General features: G+C 40.7%; 1 protein-coding gene across 4 annotated transcripts in view; it reads right to left on the bottom strand.

Annotated features, from left to right (window-relative positions):
• Positions 1–21,022, bottom strand: part of CCNY (cyclin Y) — a 227,813-nt gene that overhangs the window by 171,677 nt on the left and 35,114 nt on the right. The window contains exons 2-3 of one of the 4 annotated variants that reach the window (XM_073334457.1): positions 12,579–12,731; positions 10,207–10,270 (exon numbers count right to left, since the gene is read on the bottom strand). The exons of 2 other annotated variants lie outside the window; for them this stretch is intronic. In XM_073334457.1, the coding sequence (XP_073190558.1) occupies positions 10,207–10,225 (19 nt within the window). In that variant the 5' untranslated portion in view covers positions 10,226–10,270; positions 12,579–12,731. The remainder of the gene's footprint in view (positions 1–10,206; positions 10,271–12,578; positions 12,732–21,022) is intronic. One more of the 4 variants, XM_073334459.1, reaches the window with a different exon arrangement.

Raw genomic sequence — 21,022 nt, 5'->3', positions numbered from 1 at the left:
CAAGCTGTCACCTTCAGCCCCCAACTAAAACCTCTCCAGCGCATCATCGATGTTTTACAACCTATCCTGAAAAATGACCCCTCACTCTCACAGATCTTGGGAGACAGAGCAGCCCTCGCTTACAGACAGCCCCCCAACCTGAAGCAAATACTCTCCAACAACCACACACCACACAATAAAAACACTAACCCAGGAACCTATCCTTGCAACAAAGCCCGATGCCAACTCTGTCCACATATTTATTCAAGTGACACCATCATAGGACCTAATCACATTAGCCACGCCATCCGGAGCTCATTCACCTGCACATCTACCAATGTAATATGTGCCATTATGTGCCAGCAATGCCCCTCTGCCATGTACATTGGCCAAACCAGACAGTCTTTAGGCAAAAGAATAAATGGACACAAATCTGACATCAGGAATCATAACATTCAAAAACCGGTAGGAGAACACTTCAACCTCTCTGGCCACTCAGTAAAAGATTTAAGGGAGGCAATTTTGCAACAGAAAAGCTTCAAAAACAGACTCCAAGGAGAAACTGCTGAGTTTGAATTAATATGCAAACTAGATACCATTAACTTGGGTTTGAATAGAGACTGGGAGTGGCTGGGTCATTACACATATTGAATCTATTTCCCTATGTTAAGTATCCTCACACCTTCTGGTCAACTGTCTAAATGGGCCATCTTGATTATCACTACAAAAGTTTTTTTCTCCTGCTGAAGGAAAAGGAGTACTTGTGGCACCTTAGAGACTAACCAATTTATTTGAGCATGAACTTTTGTGAGCTACAGCTCACTTCATCGGATGCATACTCCGATGAAGTGAGCTGTAGCTCACGAAAGCTCATGCTCAAATAAATTGGTTAGTCTCTAAGGTGCCACAAGTACTCCTTTTCTTTTTGCGAATACAGACTAACACAGGTTTCAGAGTAACAGCCTTCTCCTGCTGATAATAGCTCATCTTAATTAATTAGCCTCTTACAGTTTGTATGGCAACTTCCACCTTCTCTGTGTGTGTGTGTGTGTGTGTGTGTGTGGAGATAGATAGATATATCTATCTATCTTCTTACTACATGTTCCATTCTATGCACCCGATGAAGTGAGCTGTAGCTCACGAAAGTTTATGCTTTAATAAATTTGTTCATCTCTAAGGTGCCACAAGTACTCCTGTTCTTATTACAAACAGTGTGAAGCATTCAGTTACTCCAGTGCTGGGGACCATATAAGTACAAAAGATAGGCAAAAGGTCAGTCAAGCTCTACATTAAAGGCACCAGTCTGCTCCACTTCCCTTCAATGAGATTTCCAGAACCCTAAAGAAAAGGTTCTTTGTATTTTATCCTCCTTAGTCTCTCTTTCATCGTGGCATAGCTGCCTCAGAGGAGAAGGCGGCAGGATGTGGAATGGGAGGATAAAGGAATTACCGTAACTTTCCCTCATTATAGATAATGTTTCTCCCATTCTAAGTCTCAGACATGCAGGGACAGATGGACATAGCATAACCTACCAAGCTGAGGTGGGGCTTTCCTTACCACTTGTAGGATTTTAGAACCAAAGGAATCACCCTGGCAGACAGACGAAGCACTGTCAGCTGTCTCTAAGGCCTTCTCTAAACTACCACTGAAGTCAATGTAAGTTACGTTGCTTAGGGGTGTAAAAAAACCATACCCCTGAGCGACGTAATTTACATTGACTTAATGCGGTGTGTACAGTGCGTTATGGCAGTCAGAGAAGCTCTCCTGCCGACATAGCTTCTGTCTCTTGTTGAGGTGGATCTCCCATCGACGTACGTAAACGTCAACTGCATCAATTTCAGCAGCGCCGATTTAGCGCAGCAGTAAAAACAAGCCCTAAGTGTTACGGGAGGAAGGCTTTAGAAATAGCTAATAGGGCTTAGTGTGTTTACCCACAGGCATGAAAAATGCTATCCAATTCCTCAAAAGACCATAAGAATTCTGCCACAGACCAGGAATTGTGTTCCCCATTAACAATGTTTAGGATGGAGGAGTGCAGGAGGAAATGAACCAGTCTCTAGATCCCTGGAGACTCTGGCTGACAGCAATGCAGCTCTATGTGAGTGGGGTTTTGTTCAGGCACATTTGGAGAAGCGGGGCACTGGTGTACATGGACAAAGTCAGAGAGGAGACAGTCAAATTTGCCATCAGAGGTAAGAGAGATGAGATCAGCAGAAACAACTGGCAGGTCGAAAGTATGGAAAGGCCATAGAAGACAGAGCTATGTTCGAGGATGCTCATATTGCCCTTACGGTACACGTCTATCTGGAGACATTTAGCTGAAGGAAGCTGAGATGACTTCATACCAAGCCTCAAGAAAGCCTCAACAACTGGCATAGTGTGAACGTGTGTTTGTTTGAATAAAGATTGAAAGTAAAGAGATACTGAATGTTATTCTGCCAGCATTAGTACTTGCCGAGTCTGATAGCCTCTATTGAAACAGACTGGCTCCGCAGAGCTATCGCTGGGCTACTCAGGATGCACAAATCAAAGCCATGACATCCCCACCACACATTACAAATAACCGCCATGTTTATGGCATCTTATTAACTCCACTGTTAATTTATGAAGAAAACTCAATGTATGTAGACAAAAAAAAGTTACATATCAGATTTGCAGAGTTTAGTCACTGTGAAGGAGCAGCTCTAAAAGGTCATAAACAGCTTTCAGCAGCCCACAACACTTCACAATTATTTAAAGGAAGTAATTGTAGGAAACTCACAACAGGCACGCCTCTCCCTGGAGACAAGCTGGAGACGGAAAAACATTACTCCACAATGGAGCACACCCTTTCCCCTCTATTGCCAAGGCCAAATAGAACAACAGAAATGTGTGACAGCACATACTGACTCAAATACAACACATAATATACAGCATATTCAAACAAATATCGCAACACATGTACTGTACAGCTCATTTCTGTCTCCTAAAGCTAATCCTCCTGATAACACTGAAAAAGCAAGAGATAAACACTCTGGAATCCCACCAGGAAGCCCAGATTCTCCAGTCTATTTGTATGCATCTGTCTCTTTACTTGACAGGACTCCAGCCACAAATACATTTGATTAGGTCAATGATTTTCAACATGTGGTCTGTAGACCTCTGGGGGTCCCCAGACTACATCTAAGATTTTCAAAGGGGTCCGCATCTTCATTCTAAATTGTTTAGGAGGCCACAAATGAAAAAAGGTTGAAAACCACTGGAATAGGTCATTAGGTACATAAAACAGCAGTGAGGGACACATGACAACTTCTGCTTTTACTTGATGTCCAGATCAGTGCTACATTTTCCTCCCCTTTCAAAAAGTTTTATTAAAAACAAATACCTTCAATTCAATTTGGGTCCAGAATTTGTTTTTTATTTATTCACTTGTAGCCTTGTGAAACCGAACGAACAGCACTATGGTATTGCTATCCCATGCACCAAACCTACTCATCCACCCTACACTATAATGGTTTTGGCAAAAAAAAAATATATATATATATACACACACACACACACACAGAGTTTTGGATCAGATAAAATCATTACTTACTCAGTGGTAAGTGTATTTTGCAAGGTGTTGTACAAAAGCCAGATAATGAAAATAACTAGAAGCAAAGCACAAAAAGAAATGAAACTAACCTGTATAACTTCCTTGCCCAAAACATATGAAATGCCAAAGTAAGAGAATGGAGGGAAAGAGTTAGATTTTTATAACGTTTCAATTTTAATAATGTAAATACACATTAACAACATAGGTAGAGATTTTTTTTATGTGCAATTTTATCTTGACTCAGCCTTTTCAACCATTCTTCTTGAGAAATTAAGCAGCAAAGCATTCCAGAACAAAACAAGAAAATGTCAAGTCACCATCCTTTGACTCTTATGTTGTTTAAACCAATAAACTATCCAATGAGAAAAGGAGATTCGGCCTAGTGCCAGAACGCTGTGGCTGCACATTAAATGGTTAACTCACTCTGGCATCAGCATCCAGTTTTGAATATCAATGAAGCTTTGTATACTTATTTAGAAAGGAAAATGAATGAAATGTATATTCCGTAGAGCTGCAGTTTGTCATATATACAAGAATTCATATGATTTCATTCTCAGCTGCATCTTATTCTCAACCATGCAGAACATGAAAACCCAATCAGTGAAGTACTAAACCCACACAAAAGTGCATGCTCTTTTTATGAAGTTGATGGAGTTGTACATTTTTATAGCACATCTCATCTCAAAGAATCCCACGTGGCTAAGTGACTGTACAAATCAGGAGTCATTCAGCCCTAGACAGAAGTAGGGACTGCACTGGAGTTGCACCCACTCACATGAGGACTGATTTTAAATATATATTGATAGAGAGGATTAAATTATTTTGCCCAACGCTGCAATGTAGCTGCCTCTGAGTTAAAACCTGACAACTATTTAATAGTGCACAGCAGCAATACTCAAGCCAGGTCTACACTACAAAGTGTTGCCAATAGAGCTATGTCAGGCAGGGGCGTTTAAAACACACACACCCCTTTAGCAGACACTGCCATGCCAGCAAAACTCCCCGTGTAGATGCAACTATTCTGACAGAAGAATGCTTCTGTTGGCACAGCTAGTATCATTCAGGGAAATGGTGTTACTATGCTGGGAGAAAAAAATTCTTCTCTCAGCGGACACTGACTACACTAGGAGGCTCTGCCGATATAGCTATAACAGTATAGCTGTTTTGGCTAAGCCAGTGTAGTGTCAATTAGCCCACAGTCTGACAGAAAGGCATATGTCTGGCTGCAGTCTCTACTCCCCTCCCTACCCTCCGACTATAAACACTGTTAGCTCCTGGAAGTCCAGGAAATATATGACATTCTATGTGGAAGCTCTGATAGGGCAAAGCAATTCATCTATGTTCTGGCTCTTCGTGCAACTTCCCTTTCAAGGATGTATGCAAACATCAGGTGCGTAAGCGGGCACACGAATACTGTGTAAGTGCAGTATACTGTTTAGTGCACGAATACTGTGTAAGTGGCCTAAGTGACCCAGGCCTGAAGTGGCACAAAGGTGATTAATGGAAACTGACTTCGTCGGAGAAGTAACATGGGAGGTAAGGAAGTAATACGCTGTTTACAAAGCCATCTCTTCACAACAGCAGCACTAAATGGACTTGCCCCTGACAGATACACAGTCTTCAAAATGAAGCTTCTGTTTCCCATCCCACCCAGTAGTCAATGATGGATGTGATAGGGCTACTGCAATTGAAAAATTAACACAAGAGGGAGATCTGGCCTAGTGCTCTGGTTAAATTCCAACTAGGTAATTTTATTCTGCATCTTTAAAAGTTCAATCAGGCTTCAACTGCATCCCTAAACTATTGCATAGTGGTACTGGTGCTGTTATAGTGGCTGGTAACTTCCACCTGAACAATGGCTCATTCCGATAGTGACTGATGAAGAGATCCTCACAGGTATGCAGCTTTTAATTCTGTAATGGTTTGAGGGGAGAAAAATACATTCCAGAAATCAATAAGCGACAATAATAATAAAGGGGAAATTCAGTGTAGCCACAGGAGAGTTATTGGAGAGAAATATAGGGGAAAATGTCTTATGACCAACTTCTTAATACAATGAAGTGGCAGAAATACCTCACTAAACAAACTGTCTTATTAATACAAATGGGAATGCTCATGGAGAAGGAGAATGTGTCAGGGTGGCAGATTCACCACCATCACCAACAAGTAAAGAAGCAACATAAAACTCATATTACACCCAAACTGGTTACACAGTTTACTAGAAAAACAATGAATCAGGAATATAATGTGTTTCTGATGATAATGCTGCTTTGGTGAGGACATGTGTTTGTATGTTATGGAATTGAGGACTGATTTAGGGAATAAGGGAATATGGAATAAGGGAAAGTTAGATTAAATATAATACACAAACACAAATGTCTGTTTGCTTTTCTCAGGAAGAATCACTGTAAGAGCAAAAACACATTAATAGCGAGAGCAGGTTCCAGGTCTTTGAAATCATCTCCTATTGTAATTCTGTAGTAATATACAGAAGTTAATTTCCTAACTACCCAAAAGAATCTTCAAGACAATTCCTAACATTGTGTAAGGTTGCGGGGGAGGGGTTGTTTGGGGGTTTTTTTTAATTCAACAAACCACTTCAAAGTATTGCATAATTTGTGAATTATTTCAAGTAGTTTTGGTTGGCTGCCTAATTCTTCCTATCAACTGCAACTCTGTTGTACCTCCTAAGACTGCCTTTCTTTATCCTGGCAATCACTTCTAATTTCTTAGAAAGGTTACTTTGACTTATCTGGATAGATTTCATCTGAAAGAAAGGATTAAGAGAAAGCTCAGCCACCTGTTAATATAGCTAAGCCTCTGAAATAAGGGTTTGTGCAGTGACAGAAAAAAATACAGTTAATACCAAAAAAAAAAAAAAAAACAAATTTGCAACACAGAATTCCAAACAACGGTTGCAATAAAGACACACTTAACATATAAAGAAAGACACAGCCATACCAAAGCCTGTTTAAGTTAAAAACTAAGTTTTGCTAGGTTTGGGATAAATTTGTTTAAGCACACATTAAAACATGATTTTTACGGTTGTTTCTAAGCCTGAGCTACGATTTTAGCAGAAGATTATAAAGCCCTGTCCCCTTTCAGACATCACAGCACAATCTTTCTGCCTTAGCCCCAAATGAGCAGCAGCTGCCCTTCAGGCTTTTGCAGGGACAATTAGCATTAGAGCCTGAACTTTGCAGTCTAGGGCCTAACATATTTCAAGAAGTTCAAGGGGCCACAATCAAAACTTCTACTATTTCCCCAGGCTCAGGCACAGCCAGCTGAGCCAGTTTCCCTGGGGCTTCCTTTCACAGCCCGGAAGAACACACTTCCTCCCTTCCTTCCACAACGCAGCAGGTTGCCAGTGGCAGTGCAGGTTTCAGAGTAACAGCCGTGTTAGTCTGTAGTCGCAAAAAGAAAAGGAGTACTTGTGGCACCTTAGAGACTAACCAATTTATTTGAGCATAAGCTTTTGTGAGCTACAGCTCACTTCATCGGATGCATACCGTGGAAACTGCAGAAGACATTATATACACACAGAGACCATGAAACAATACCTCCTCCCCCCCAGCTCAGGCCAAAAATTATGTCTAGGGCTGCAAGGGAAGCAGTGATAGATAGTATCTCTTCCTCTTCCCTGTAGCAATGGGGTGATTCAAATTCTTCTGTTTAAAAATCACAGAATACAGTTCCGAGAATGCATTTTACATTTGTAATCAAATGCACATCTCCTTAGAACAGCTGCTGTCACTAGCCACAAGTGGCCCCTAGGTCACAGGTTAGGCATCCCTGTATTAGAGATATTGCAAATGTATCATTAAGTACACCGCAAAATTTTACAAAAGAAAAATAAAACTCTGCCTTGCCTTCACTAAATGGAGAGGGAAGGGAGGAGAGGAGAGGGTGACTGTGTTGAAGAGGGGAAAGTTCTAAGTTTTGTTTAAATTTTATGTCTACAAATTTCTATTGCCACTGGAAAGACAGGGCTGATGTACCACAGGGTAAACCCACACATTGCTGCCTTGATCTGCGACCCAGCCTTGCAGTAACTGTGTTTACAGCCAGATGACAGCAATAACATCAGAAGTGGAAGGCACTTCTCTCCCGCACCCCAGTCACCTTATTGACATGAACTCCAAAGCATAGGTGAAAAAACTGAATGCTAGAATCATTATTAAGTACAGTCTATTTCTTTCCCCTTTAAAAAAAATAAATTATATATATCTCCATCCAAAAACTCCATTAAGGTTGCAGAATATAACACCAGGATAAGCAAGAGGGTCACACAGAGGCTTTAACTTATTCATACTGCACAAGTTTATTCTAAAAAACAAAAGGACATATCATTTAAAACTAAAAACATTTAAAAAGAAAAAACAGGAATACAAAATGATGCCGCTGCACAAACATGGTCAAATTAACCCTGTTGCAGGAGCCTTCACTTTTGCCTTTCCTGACTTTTCTCTCTTACTGCAACCATACTGTTGCTTTAAGAGCTTTCTGCATTGAATTATATTCTACTTTTCACCATCTGGATGTTAAAAAATATATCAGCTCTCCAAAACAAGGTAGCAACATTGCTAAAGTACCAACTTCCCTGCTGGGCAACCTGCCGAAGAAACATCTGAAAAGCTGGATTTCTTCATAATTGCACACATGTATGACGTACTCTATCCCCTGTGTGTGCGCTCACCCCTTTAGAACAGACAGGGAATTGAAATATACAATCAGCTACGTAAGGTGCACTTATCAGGATCCCTATCTATTTCAAAGCCCCATCTGATGAGAAAAAGAAACAGACGTGAAAGACAGAGAGATGGCTTTATGCACTCCTACAAAGCATCCTGGTTTCATTTTTGGCAAGTCACCCTAGCATATAAGTTGGGCTGTTAGCAATGTTATCTCTTCTGCTGGAGTGAAGCTGACAACATCCACAAGTACAGACAAAGCCTTTGGCCTCTAGGTCCCTTATCTACACCTGAACCATGTTGGTAACGTTCAGGAGTTGCTTGCCTCTAATGGCTGATAATTGGCCTAGTGAAGGTGAAATGAGTTGGAGGTGTCAGCACTGTTCACTGCATCAGTCATTTTATGGTAGACAAATGCTCATAGCAGAACCACCACCATCCACAACACGAAACGGACAATAGAACCCAACTATCTTTCCCAGAGCTAGAGGTGGTCTCTCCAGATCTAGGACTGCAAGGACAATGAGGAAAGCTAGCAGTGCCAATGACTGTGCTGTACCTGTTCTTTTAATATTTTAACTTTGTCTTCCAGAGTGGTTAAACCAAATCCTTTCACAAGTGTGAAAATCTCACTTAAAATATTACAAATATAAAATGCCAAAACTGTTCACCTTGTACTGATTATTTATTCTGGGGATTTATAAATAACATTCGTCATTCCCTTCTAAAGCCATGTCCTTGCCAGCTAAATAATGGAACCCAACAAATGAGGACACTGAAGTACTTCAACGCAGATCAGCGCCCCCTTTACACAACGGGAGAGGGATCTGAGGAAGGGGATTTCCAAGACTCCAAGAGGATCCCCCGATACATTATCTCACTGGGGAGGTAGGGTTTCAAACTTGAGAGGCTGCCACGCGTGCAGAACGTGTGACAAAAGAGCACCGTGAAGACAGCCTAACCCACTGCAGAACAGTAGTCTGAAAGACTACCTATCTTGGGGATGGTCTGCTCCCATAAAGTCTATGATGGGAGCACAGAGTGAAGGGAATTATCCAGGCCTTTAATTTTAAAAAAAGGTGAACCAAAGATAGAAAAACTGCATAATGTCTTCAGCACATTTCTTTCTATGTAGTTGTCATTCATGTATTCTGGGATGCCAAACAGGGCAAAGCTATTTCCTGAGACAGCAATTTACAAAAAGATTAAACTATCAAGCTTTGGAATAATGGTTCATAACCATTGTGTTTATTACAAGATCAAACTGAAAAATGCCATATTGCAAAAACAGGGCATTCCCCACAGTGCTAGTAAAGGAACACAAACCATTTGATCCAAAATTACAGATGTTATGACTGGTTCCGCCACACAACAGTACATTTTGAGCAGCTCTCAAAATCAACATGAAGCTGTTAGAGGCACATGGCTGCAACAGCAGAAGACGAGTGCTGTGAGGGTAATAAATTCTGCAGCATCTTCTTCTTCATGGTAAATTAACATCAATCCACCTCCCTTTATAGAACAGAATAATGCTGTGGAGGCCAGTCCTGCTCCAACTGAGATAAATGGCAAAACTCCCACACAACTTCAATAGTGCAGACACAGGCTCAAAATCTTGCATCAGAGAACAAGAATATAAAATCAAGGATTGCACTTGGGAATGGAATTATGCTTAGGAATACATTTAGAATGTTCCCATGTTAATGAGGAATAAAATACCAATAATACAATACAAAGAAATGTATTCTACTTAGACTTACAAAGATTTTATATTTAGCCTTATTCCATAAGAAGTAAAACAGGACACATGTAAACCTGAAATAATTATTCTCTCTCCTTATCTAAATGATCTCATATATAACTTTATTTAGCCCACACCTACAATATGTGCACAAATCCTTAGAATTCGGAACATCTGCACAAATTCAGGTTATGTACAATGGAATACGCTTAACTGAATACCTTTCAATACTGTTTTCATTTGATACTTCTTGTACTATCCCATATATTTTCCACTTCCAAGTCCCTAAAAGAGTAATTTAAGGAGAATACAAAGAACAGATTAACAAGATAAAAAAGCATCATCCAAGGTAACTCTTTCCCCTTCCTCTTCCCATATCTGTCTTCCAAATTTCAAACTCTCCAAGACAATGAGCTTGGAGTCTTTCATTTTGAACATGACCGCTTTTTATAAGGTTGATTAGGGTATCTTTCTTTTAAAACGTTATCAGAGCAGCCACTTTTTTGTTGTTGTTGTTGATGGGGGGGAGGAGGAATACAGGAAGCTGGAAGAGTAAGTGTAGGTTCTATTTTGATTACTTAAATACTTAGTTGTGTACATGGTTGCAACACAAAGGGGGTCATTCAACACACTGTAGACTTGTATCTGAAGCTTTTTTTTTGCAGCACATATTGTCTTATTTCTGGGTATACCACCAATATTTCAAAGATGATACTTTTATAATAATCACCCAAGGCAAACAGAGGTATTATTTTATTGCCATGATTAGGACAACTTTCATCCCACTTTGACAGCATGCCTATGTCCAGCAAGATGATCTATGCACAGAAGGCACAATTTGTCATTTTTCTCAATTGCACACCTGATATTTGTTTTATACCTCTTGGAAATTAATCTCCATCAGTACATAAAGTGGACATGAGATAAATTCCCAGGTTGGAGAGGGCATCAAGGGACTTTTATAGTCAATTATATATTACTAAATTGACTGCAACAAGAAAACTTGGTTATCTTGTAAAGTTATCAGATACTGTACTTCTACTCCGTTTATTCTATATAGGTATTTGGTCAAGCAAACCATTTATAGAAGACATTACTGGACAGATAACACACAAAACACAATATTATAGCCAAAAGCTAGATCCTGCTCCCATTCAACAGGAACAGGACAATGTGCTAAGCTTTCCTGACATAGCTTTCCATCTCAGAATCAAGAGAATTGTGCATACTTAACTCCTCCCGTATGGACACATCTAAGCACAGTAAACTGTCTGGCCACAAAACCACCCATGAGATTCATTTTCCAGGCTGTCCAGATAAAATATAGGAAAACTGTTATATGCCTTACCAAAGAGAAAAATTAAATTATTTTAAAATACAACCTTTATAATATTTAAACTTAAGCCATACCTAATGCTTTCAGTTTAACCTCATTAAACCAGAAACATTCAGAGCCACATTTTCAAACTTGGAAACAGAAAGTTAGGTTCCTAAATCAAAGTCTGCTGGCTGTCTACAACTCATGCTGAAATAACAAAGTGACCAGGGCACCCCTGAAGACGTTGAGAGGAAAAAAATGAATTTAGAAAGAAAACAGAATTAAAATCTCAAGTGGCTAAGTCACAGTCTAACAGCACGTTATAAATATAAAGGGAAGGGTAAACACCTTTAAAATCCCTCCTGGCCGGAGGAAAAACCCTTTCACCTGTAAAGGGTTAAGAAGCTAGGATAACCTCGCTGGCACCTGACCACAGTGACCAATGAGGAGACAAGATACTTTCAAAGCTGGAGGGGGGCAGAAACAAAGGGTTTGGGTCTGTCTGTGTGATGCTTTTGCAGGGGACAGAACAGGAATGGAGTCTTAGAATTTAGTAAGTAATCTAGCTATATAGGCGTGAGATTCTGTTTGTTTAAATGACTGAGAAAATAAGCTGTGCTGAACGGAATGGATATTCCTGTTTTTGTGTCTTTTTGTAACTTAAGGTTTTGCCTAGAGGGATTCTCTATGTTTTGAATCTAATTACCCTGTAAGGTATTTACCATCCTGATTTTACAGAGGTGATTCTTTTTTACTTTTTCTTCTATTAAAATTCTTTTTTTAAGAAACTGAATGCTCTTTTCATTTTTCTTAAGATCCAAGGGTTTGGGTCTGTGGTCACCTATGCAAATTGGTGAGGATTTTTATCAAACCTTCCCCAGAAAAAAGGGGGTAAGATTTGGGAGGATTTTGGGGGGGAAAGACGTTTCCAAACGAACTCTTTCCTAATAATAATAATACTGGTGTTAGACTTTGGTGGTGGCAGCGAAAGTCCAAAGGCAAAGGGTAAATAGTTTGTACCTTGGGGAAGTTTTAACCTAAGCTAGTAAAAGTAAACTTAGGAGGTTTTCATGCAGGTCCCCACATCTGTACCCTAGCGTTCAGAGTGGGGAAGGAAACTTGACACAGCATATCAAAGATTTTTAGACACAAAAAAGTACCAGTCTCTTTTCTCTTTTCCTGCACAGGGACACTTAACATTCAACATCTATAATAATTGCTAATTAAAAAAAAAAAAAAGTAGTGGTCACCAAAGAGCATCAATTGCCCACCTACCTTTATGTAGCTGTGAGCCATTGACCCAAAATTCTAAGTTTACAGAAGTAAATGTTAGAATAGCACTGATTTTTCTTCACACTTCAAAGTGTTGAGAAAGCATGTTAGGACTCATTTAGCAATCATGAGTACAGAAGCACAGTGGTCAGCCATCTGAAAAAGAAAAATAATTGGAACTAGCTTCTCTGGATTAGCTTGGCTCAATAATCAAAAAGCTAAATGTTACTGACCCATATGGGAGCTGTGAGGGTTGATAGATAGTTCACTTTTAAGAGTCCACTGCAAAGTTTAAAATAAAGTAAGCGTGGCAGTCTCAGCTCAAGTCCCTAGAAAACATCACCCAACATCACTAAATTCAATTTATTTAATTGGCAACACTGGGCAGTTCCTGGTACAGGGTATGGAAAGAATAATATTGTGCTTCTCTGAATAAGGATACTGTAGGAAAGAGTGTTGGAAACCTCACAGTGAAGCTAGTTTCTGTACAGTACACCATGCCTTCATTTGGTCTCAATTCCTTAAAACAACCGTCATCGTTTCATTGCCTTCAGGGTTATAATTAGCTGGGTTTATAATTAATGCCACTTTAGTTAAACTGCATATGGTAAACCAGCAGGAATGAAGAGTAAATAACAAAACCTAGGCTTAAAAAAATTAAGACTTCAACAAAACTAATAAAATTTAAAAACATGCAACAAAGACTAACCTGACATCCTCTCAAGTGTTTATCTTAATTAGGATTTTTCTATCTTTGAATAGTTTTCATTCCATTTTAGATAAAATGTTTAAATCTTATTGTTCAAGTTTTGTTAATTTTACCCATGGGGCAGGGAAGAGGGGGCAGGGGACTCTCACATTCACAGAGATTTATGCAAGGGAAGTTCATTTAACAGACAAGAGTGAAACAGGTTTCAGTTTTGTCCCCGGCTCTGAAGAATGGAGTGCTTGGTTGTTGGGAGCTGACATGCCTTACCCATGAATGCAACATATTGTGGAGAAGAATTCTCCCCCCCCCACCGCCATTTGATTAAATATGTGGGTAACCTATTAGGCAACTGTCAAGTCTACCACACATTTCACATTAAACAGCAAGGAGTAAAAGGGAAGATGAAAGACACTCAGTCTGTCCTGATGGATGAGATGGGAAAGTGTCACCATGGTCTGAGCAAAACTGTACTGGGGACGTTAGCAAGGGGGGAATGGCCTATATTTTTGCACCCTTGGCCCTGACAACAAAGTAGTAAGAGATACTGATAATGGGTGATTGACATGGAGCACTCTTGTCCTTCTGGACCTAATGGAATATATGCTAAAAGAGTCTAAGGAAACTGGGAGAAAGCCACACAAATTAGAAGCTTGCCTCTTCACTTCATTCTCTTCCCTGAAAACTCTTCTTCCCCATCACCATAGGCCAGCTATCCCTAACAGATGGACTCAAAATCTAATGAAAGAACTCATCTAAGGCAAAGGAAGGCTGACACTCTCCCAGCTCTAGCTAGAAAGAGAAAGAGGAATAAACATGGATAACAAAGCTCCCTGCTTTACTTTTTGATTTCTATTTCTTCCAACATGCAAGAACTAGCAAGATCAGAAGTGGGCAAACTATGGCCCACGGGCCACATCTGGCCCGCCAGCTGATTTAATCTGTCCCTCAAGCTCCTGCTTGAGAGCAGGGTCTGGGGCTTGACCCGCTCCAGCCGGGGAGCAGGGCTGGGGGCTGCTTTGCGTGCACAGGCAGCGGCTCCGCGTGGATCCCAGAAGCTGCAGCATGTGTCCCATCTGGCTCCTGCCCCAAGCACCGGCCCTGCAGCTCCCATTGGCCAGGAACTGCAGCCAATGGGAGCTGCAGGGGTGATGCCTGCAGACAGGGCAGCACACAGAGCTGCCTAGCCACTCCTCTGACCACGAGTCAGAGGGGGGACATGCCGCTGCTTCTGGGAGCTGCTTGAGGTAAATGCTGCTCGGAGCCTACACCCCTGAGCTACTCCCATGGCTTCAACCTCATGTCCCAGCCCTGACCTCCCTCCCTCGATCCCAGCCCAGAGCACCCTCCTGCAACCCCAAACACCTCATACCCAGCCCCACCCCAGAGCCTACACCCCTAGCCAGAGCCCTCACCCACCCCCCACACCCAGCCTGGAGTGCTCTCCCACACCCTGAACTCCTCATTTCTGGCCTCACCCCAGAGCCCACAGCCCCAGCCAGAGCTCTCACCCCCTCCTGAACCCCAACCCTAATTCCGTGAGCATACATGGTCCACCATACAATTTCCATACCCAGATGTGGCCCTCAGGCCAAAAAGTTTGCCCACCCCTAAGATCTATAACACCCAAATTAAGACCATGAATGTTATTAAAAATATTTATTCTACAAAACTTCTGAACATCTCCTTGTAAATGGAGATCTGACAGCCTAAAAGACACATTCTTAATGAATTTCTTTCAAGAAGGTCTGACTGAGCACACATAATAGAAAGCCTTTCAAGCAAAAGCTTTAGTATTGTCAGTCTTTTCTCCACAAATAATTAAATTAATTAATAAAAAACAAGATAGTTTAAACTGGATTGTAGGTCAAAATATGGCATGCCCCTTAGCTACTTAATTTATTTCAGTTATGCAAGTTTTTTGCCACGTCAGAGCCTGAATTTATAACCAGCCCGGGATTATTTTGCAGATAGTTCAAAAAGTTGTGTGCTTTAGTGACATATCTTCTCCTCCCCCTGCCCCACTTTGCACCCATATCCACCACAAGTAGGACCAGAATAGCCCAGTGTTATTCTGGCCCTCAGTTGTGCACTACCTCCCATTCTTCACCTTTAATCATAATGTAGAATTGCTCAGAAACGATCAAAGGGTTGCAGCACCCCCTTCCAAGTTTAACCCCTCTCTCTTCAGAGACTGCCCTCCTTGATTAGCACCTACAATCCTCTTCCTCCTCTCTTCCCCCCCTTCTCCCAATGACCCACACACACAACTCTGGTGTCTTCCTATCCCCAAACCACCTATTCATTCACCCCCCACATGCTGCTCCTCTGATGTACCTAACATTCAGCTGCATCTCACTGCCTAAACCTGGCTGGCGCTACTGTTGTTGCTGAAGTCATTGAGGCAAGATAGCCACCCATCCAGGTCTTCCTGTTAGCCAGAGAGCAGGGTGGGTGGTACTGTTCACACAGCTGCCATTCCAGAATAGCAGACTAAAATCTCTAGCCCCAGGCCTACTGGTTTGGATTATCCTGACCACACGATCTTTCTGACATAAGTAATATTTAAGAATCCTGAGTATCCTTCCCGTTGAATTACATACCACCTGCAAATATTAGCAAAGGGGACTCAGGAGAAGCTAGAATACAAGCAAGAGTTAATGCAGAACATCTCATTTTTCTCTTAGTTCTCTCTTTATATTTCAACGCAGTCTTCTCCCAACCTTCAACATCCTCCTTCTCCTTCCCCCTCTTTTCACCCCAATACTGCCTCCGTGACTAGTGCCTTCAGTCATGTCATTACTACTTGCTTTCCCACAACAAAGTCTAGGAATGCTGGCCATCATCCAGCTGCCATTACATCAGCTCAATGTCATTCAAACATCCTCTCTAGATTTTCCTTCCCCATACACAGCAAACTTCCCCACAACCCCACACATTCATCCCTGCTACCTCTGTTTAGGGTGGCCTAATTGCCTGCAGATTCCCTACACTCACTGCAGAACATTATCTCCTGAAGAAAAGGAGTACTTGTGACACCTTAGAGACTAAAAATTATTAGACAGAGGAAAGCACTCTTCTTCTGTTGGTGAAACTGAACTTACTAAAGAACTAGGCAAAAGTTGGTGGTGGAGAGGAGAAAGATTCCATCTGCAGAGCAGAAAAGCAGAAATTCAATCCCATAACCTCTTAGGCAAAAAAAGAAGGAGGGGGGGAGAGAAGAGTAAAAATGTTATACTTCCCTCACTCTTTCTCCACCATGTAAGTCCTGGAATTTCCTATAAATGAGAAGGAAGGGCAAATTTTTAAAAAAACTATAACTAAAATACTTCCAAAGAGCCAATCACCCCCTGGCTTGATTCCAGTCTGAGAGGAAAGTAAATGCCAACAGGGAGAGCAAACACTGAAGGAGTGAAAAGAAAAAGGAGTACTTGTGGCACCTTAGAGACTAACCAATTTATCTGAGCATAAGCTTTCGTGAGCTACAGCTCACTTCATCGGTTGCATCTGATGAAGTGAGCTGTAGCTCACGAAAGCTTATGCTCAAATAAACTGGTTAGTCTCTAAGGTGCCACAAGTACTCCTTTTCTTTTTGCGAACACAGACTAACCCGGCTGCTACTCTGAAACCTGTCACTGAAGGAGTGGACTGTTTACAGGCAAGAAAAGTCACACATTGGCCACAAACATGCTGAAGCAGAAGAGTTCTAAATGTCTCTGAGAAAAAACAGCTTCTTTGGTCAAATATCCTACTGTTTACATTGTATGTTCCCATTTAAAAGGGCATTATATTTACAGTCTTCCAAGTGTATGATACAGGCCAGCGCTGACCTCCACCCTAGGACAAGAGAAGACACTTGCATATGAAAAAGGCCTCAGGGTTTTCATCAACATTCAATCAATCAATCCCTAAGAGATAAAGGAATTTCTGCAGTTTGTTTCAAACTAAGGAGTCATCTTAAGCATGCTTGATCAGTCAGGCAAGTCCTAAATGCTCAGAGCAAAAGAGGCCTGACTACGGAGTTAAAATATACACCATTATAATTGTGGTATTAAAATACTAAACCTGTCATAAATACAACATTGAAGATAAAAGCAAAAAAAGTTAAAACCATGGACATGCTCCCTCAAGACGATGAGAAGGTATTTAGTAAAGCATCTTAGAAAGAAGTTGATAAGTAAAGAATTACTGTCTTATATAGGAGATGGAAAAAGGGATCATCATTTCTTTGCGCACCCACAAAGTTAAATTGATCAAAATATTTTTGCAGATACATACATTCACAGACATCTATAAATCCAGCACCTCTTGCAGCAAAGACAGAAGAGACAGAGTTTTAAATGTGCTGCATCATGTAATTCCAGTGGCCTCTTGGGAACAGATACCAAATTTAAAGTATTCCTTTTTAATGAAGTCAGATCCTTATTTACTTTTTTAAATGAATTATATACCATCCCTTATTAAGTGATTTCTCAAATCCAATTACTTAAACTCAGTTTTGTAAAAACTACAGGACTCTACACAACAATGAGAGGGAGAGGGGAAATAATTTGTAAGTTGTAGTCACAAACTAGAAGTTTCACCATCAGATCCTGATCCAAAGCTCACTGAAGTCAATGCAAATCTTTTCACTGACTCCAATAGACTTGGTCAGGCCTTTATAGATGGCTAGGAAGACAAAAATGTTACATACTCAAAACATTACAAACCTAATGGGTTTAGTGGATATTATTAATTTTAATATTGAATATTAATTTTACAAACCCAATGAGTAAACTAAATAGAGGGGTGAAAATCTGTTATTAGTATTAGCTCCTTGTATAGGACAAATACATTTAGTTCTCAAAGTAGTGAGAAGGGACAATACACAATAGTTCTCATTAATCCACACTATCAGCTCAGAATACAACAAATCCTCCTATGGAAATCTCTTGTTGGACAAGTCCAATATAGAAACAGACCAGTAGGAATAACTTCCTACAGTTCCTTTATTAAATCAAGAAACATTATACCACTCCCCACTTCACTGCACAACCACTGTTTTCTATAAGAGGAAAATCCATCAGAATCTTCCTCTTTTGTTGTAACCTCCTCATGGGTTTCTCAAATGAATACTTCCCAGGTTCACAAACAGTCGCACGAAGACTATATACATGCCTGCCTTGTCAGAAATCACGACATGAACTGTTTTCTTACAATGTTGCACATGCTTATGTTGCACAGCAAGCCTGGAAGTGGCAGGATTTTTATGTAGTTCATACATTGCCCCTCAATGTCAGGCCTGAATAATAAACTAGAATACAATTTATGCCATGAACTGCCTTTCACTAACCAGTTCTCAAATGAGTTTTTTCCTCAGTGCTGCAATACACCATAAAGTGTCCATGATTAACCAATCTGTGTAAAACTTTATAGCTGTCAAAACTGAAAGATTAATTAGATCACCCTTCTGCATGTGCCTCAGGCTTGCCCTGAATTAAACAAATTCTGATGTGAAGTAGATGCTAACTTCACACATTATTCACACAGAGATCGCTCCATATCTTACAAAATTGAAAAAAGCAACAGATTCTTCCTTAAGTTCTGACTGAGGGTAAATTTTGTTTAGCTCGGAACAGAAGTCCTTAACCCTAACTCATAGAACGCAAACGTAGGTGAGTAAGCCCTTGAGAAAGCCATGTATGGTACTGCATATTCAATGTACCAGACTTTGGCTTTTTGGAATCCTCAACTAGGGTTTTTGTTTTGTTCTTTTGTTTTTGTTTCCTTAAAGCCTCCCCAAAATATAAACCTGGCTTGAGAAAAAAAGAAGAATGGTACATTACTTTTCAATAACCAGGTTATCACAAAAACCTGTAAACTGTCATCAGGTGGAATCCACTGTTTTCCTCATGCCAGACATTTGAACTCCTCTCTGACATCTGAGAATACACCTATCAGTCATAAATTAAGATATTCACCTTAAGCCTGACAATGTGCAGCTGCATGAAGGAGTCCATTCTCCACTCGGATACAGCTTGTCTGGTAACATCTCTCATTTATTGGTTCCATTCACCTTTCAGAATGGAGCAACAACTTTAGGGTTTGTTTTTGTAAACATCAGAGCACATCTCAATCTTCTCTGATGAAGGTTAAGCCATGGGAGATGCTAAAGGAGGTTTCAGACAGAAATCACTTCAACACCACCAAATCAATGCTTGTCCAACCCCACTCCCAGATTGACATCTCATTCTGGACCAAAGCAGAAAAGCTATTCCCTCAAGATCATCATCATCATTTCTGGTCAATCACAGACAGAAAAACTCTTAATCCAGAAAAGGCATTTAGGGAGTAGATGTGGCAAAAAGAAAGAACTCACCTTACGTAAGTTAGGAAAAAAAGTTAAAAGCCTTCAGAAGTATGCAAAACAGTAGGAGAAAGGCAAAAGGCAAGACTAAGAGAAGGCTGGGGTAGCAACGCCATATTCCTGCTCTTTGTCTCTTGCTTCCAGTCAGTCCCAGAATGGGCTGGGAATGATGTAAAAACAGCACATTCAGTCTGAAGGGAAGGGCGCCTCAGGTCATGGCAGAATAGCAGAGAGCATCGTGTGAAAAGTATTCTACAGTGTCTCTGTTCTGGGCCCATCCCCAACTAGTTTCCAAAAGAAATGAGGCAATAACTCAGCATGCCCAAATGGCAGAGAACGAAAAGGAGTACTGAGTCTACTACAGTAAAACAGTGACTGACAACGCTTATGTAATGGGGCATTCTCTGACTGCAAAATACAAAAGACAATATTGGAGATGGGACTATCCAGTGTGGTTGCTCCCCTTTTGCCCATGTGCATCACATCAGATAGACTGCTGTGTCACCACTATTTTGCAAAGGTGTAAACATCACTTCTTCCATTTTGCTGAAGGTCCCACAGGATTATCAGGCCAGCCCTGTGGCTTGACAGTCCCTGAGACTGAAATTCTCTAGAGACTGAACAGTTACAGTACAGACAGAAGCAGAGCAAGTGTCTTTTCCCTATCACATCAACTATGAGCTGGAGAAAGAATCTCCATGTTCATTCTCTCTGCTCTCTCAGAGACTCTGGGGATGAGTATGTGAATATATACTCCCACTGTGCCCACACTCCCACTATTTATAAAAGAAAAGGAAGCTGCTTACTGCAAATTTTATGCAAAGGATCAACACTGCTGCAGAAATGGGTTAGCTACTTTACAGGTATGACACATCGTCACTTTGAAATCTTTCAGACATTTCCAGTGCGCAGCATGCGTATGCAATTTCCTAACATCACAACTTTACCAAGGACATTACTTATGTGCAGTTTAAAATCACAGTTCTAAATATTAGTTCCACTGAAATTAAGATACTGGCACATCATTTTAAATTCTGGTTTCAGAGTAGCAGCCGTGTTAGTCTGTATTCGCAAAAAGAAAAGGAGTACTTGTGGCACCTTAGAGACTAACACATTTATTTGAGCATAAGCTTTCGTGAGCTACAGCTCACTTCATCAGATGCATTCCATGAAGTGAGCTGTAGCTCACGAAAGCTTATGCTCAAATAAATTTGTTCGTCTCTAAGGTGCCACTAGAAATTCTGTCCACCACATACATATTGCGGCAGACAGTAAAATAAGTCATCAGGCTTCATTCTGCTATGGTTCTAATTATATGAGCATTTATCTATTAGAATCAGCTTCTCTGCACATTAAGAGCAAATGTAGAGAGACACTGAGGGGTACCTGTGGATT

Source organism: Lepidochelys kempii, chromosome 2 (assembly GCF_965140265.1).
Source record: "Lepidochelys kempii isolate rLepKem1 chromosome 2, rLepKem1.hap2, whole genome shotgun sequence".
Lineage (NCBI taxonomy): Eukaryota > Metazoa > Chordata > Testudines > Cheloniidae > Lepidochelys > Lepidochelys kempii.
The sequence above is the reverse complement of the archived record's forward strand: the minus strand, read 5'-3'. Positions and strand labels throughout refer to the sequence as shown.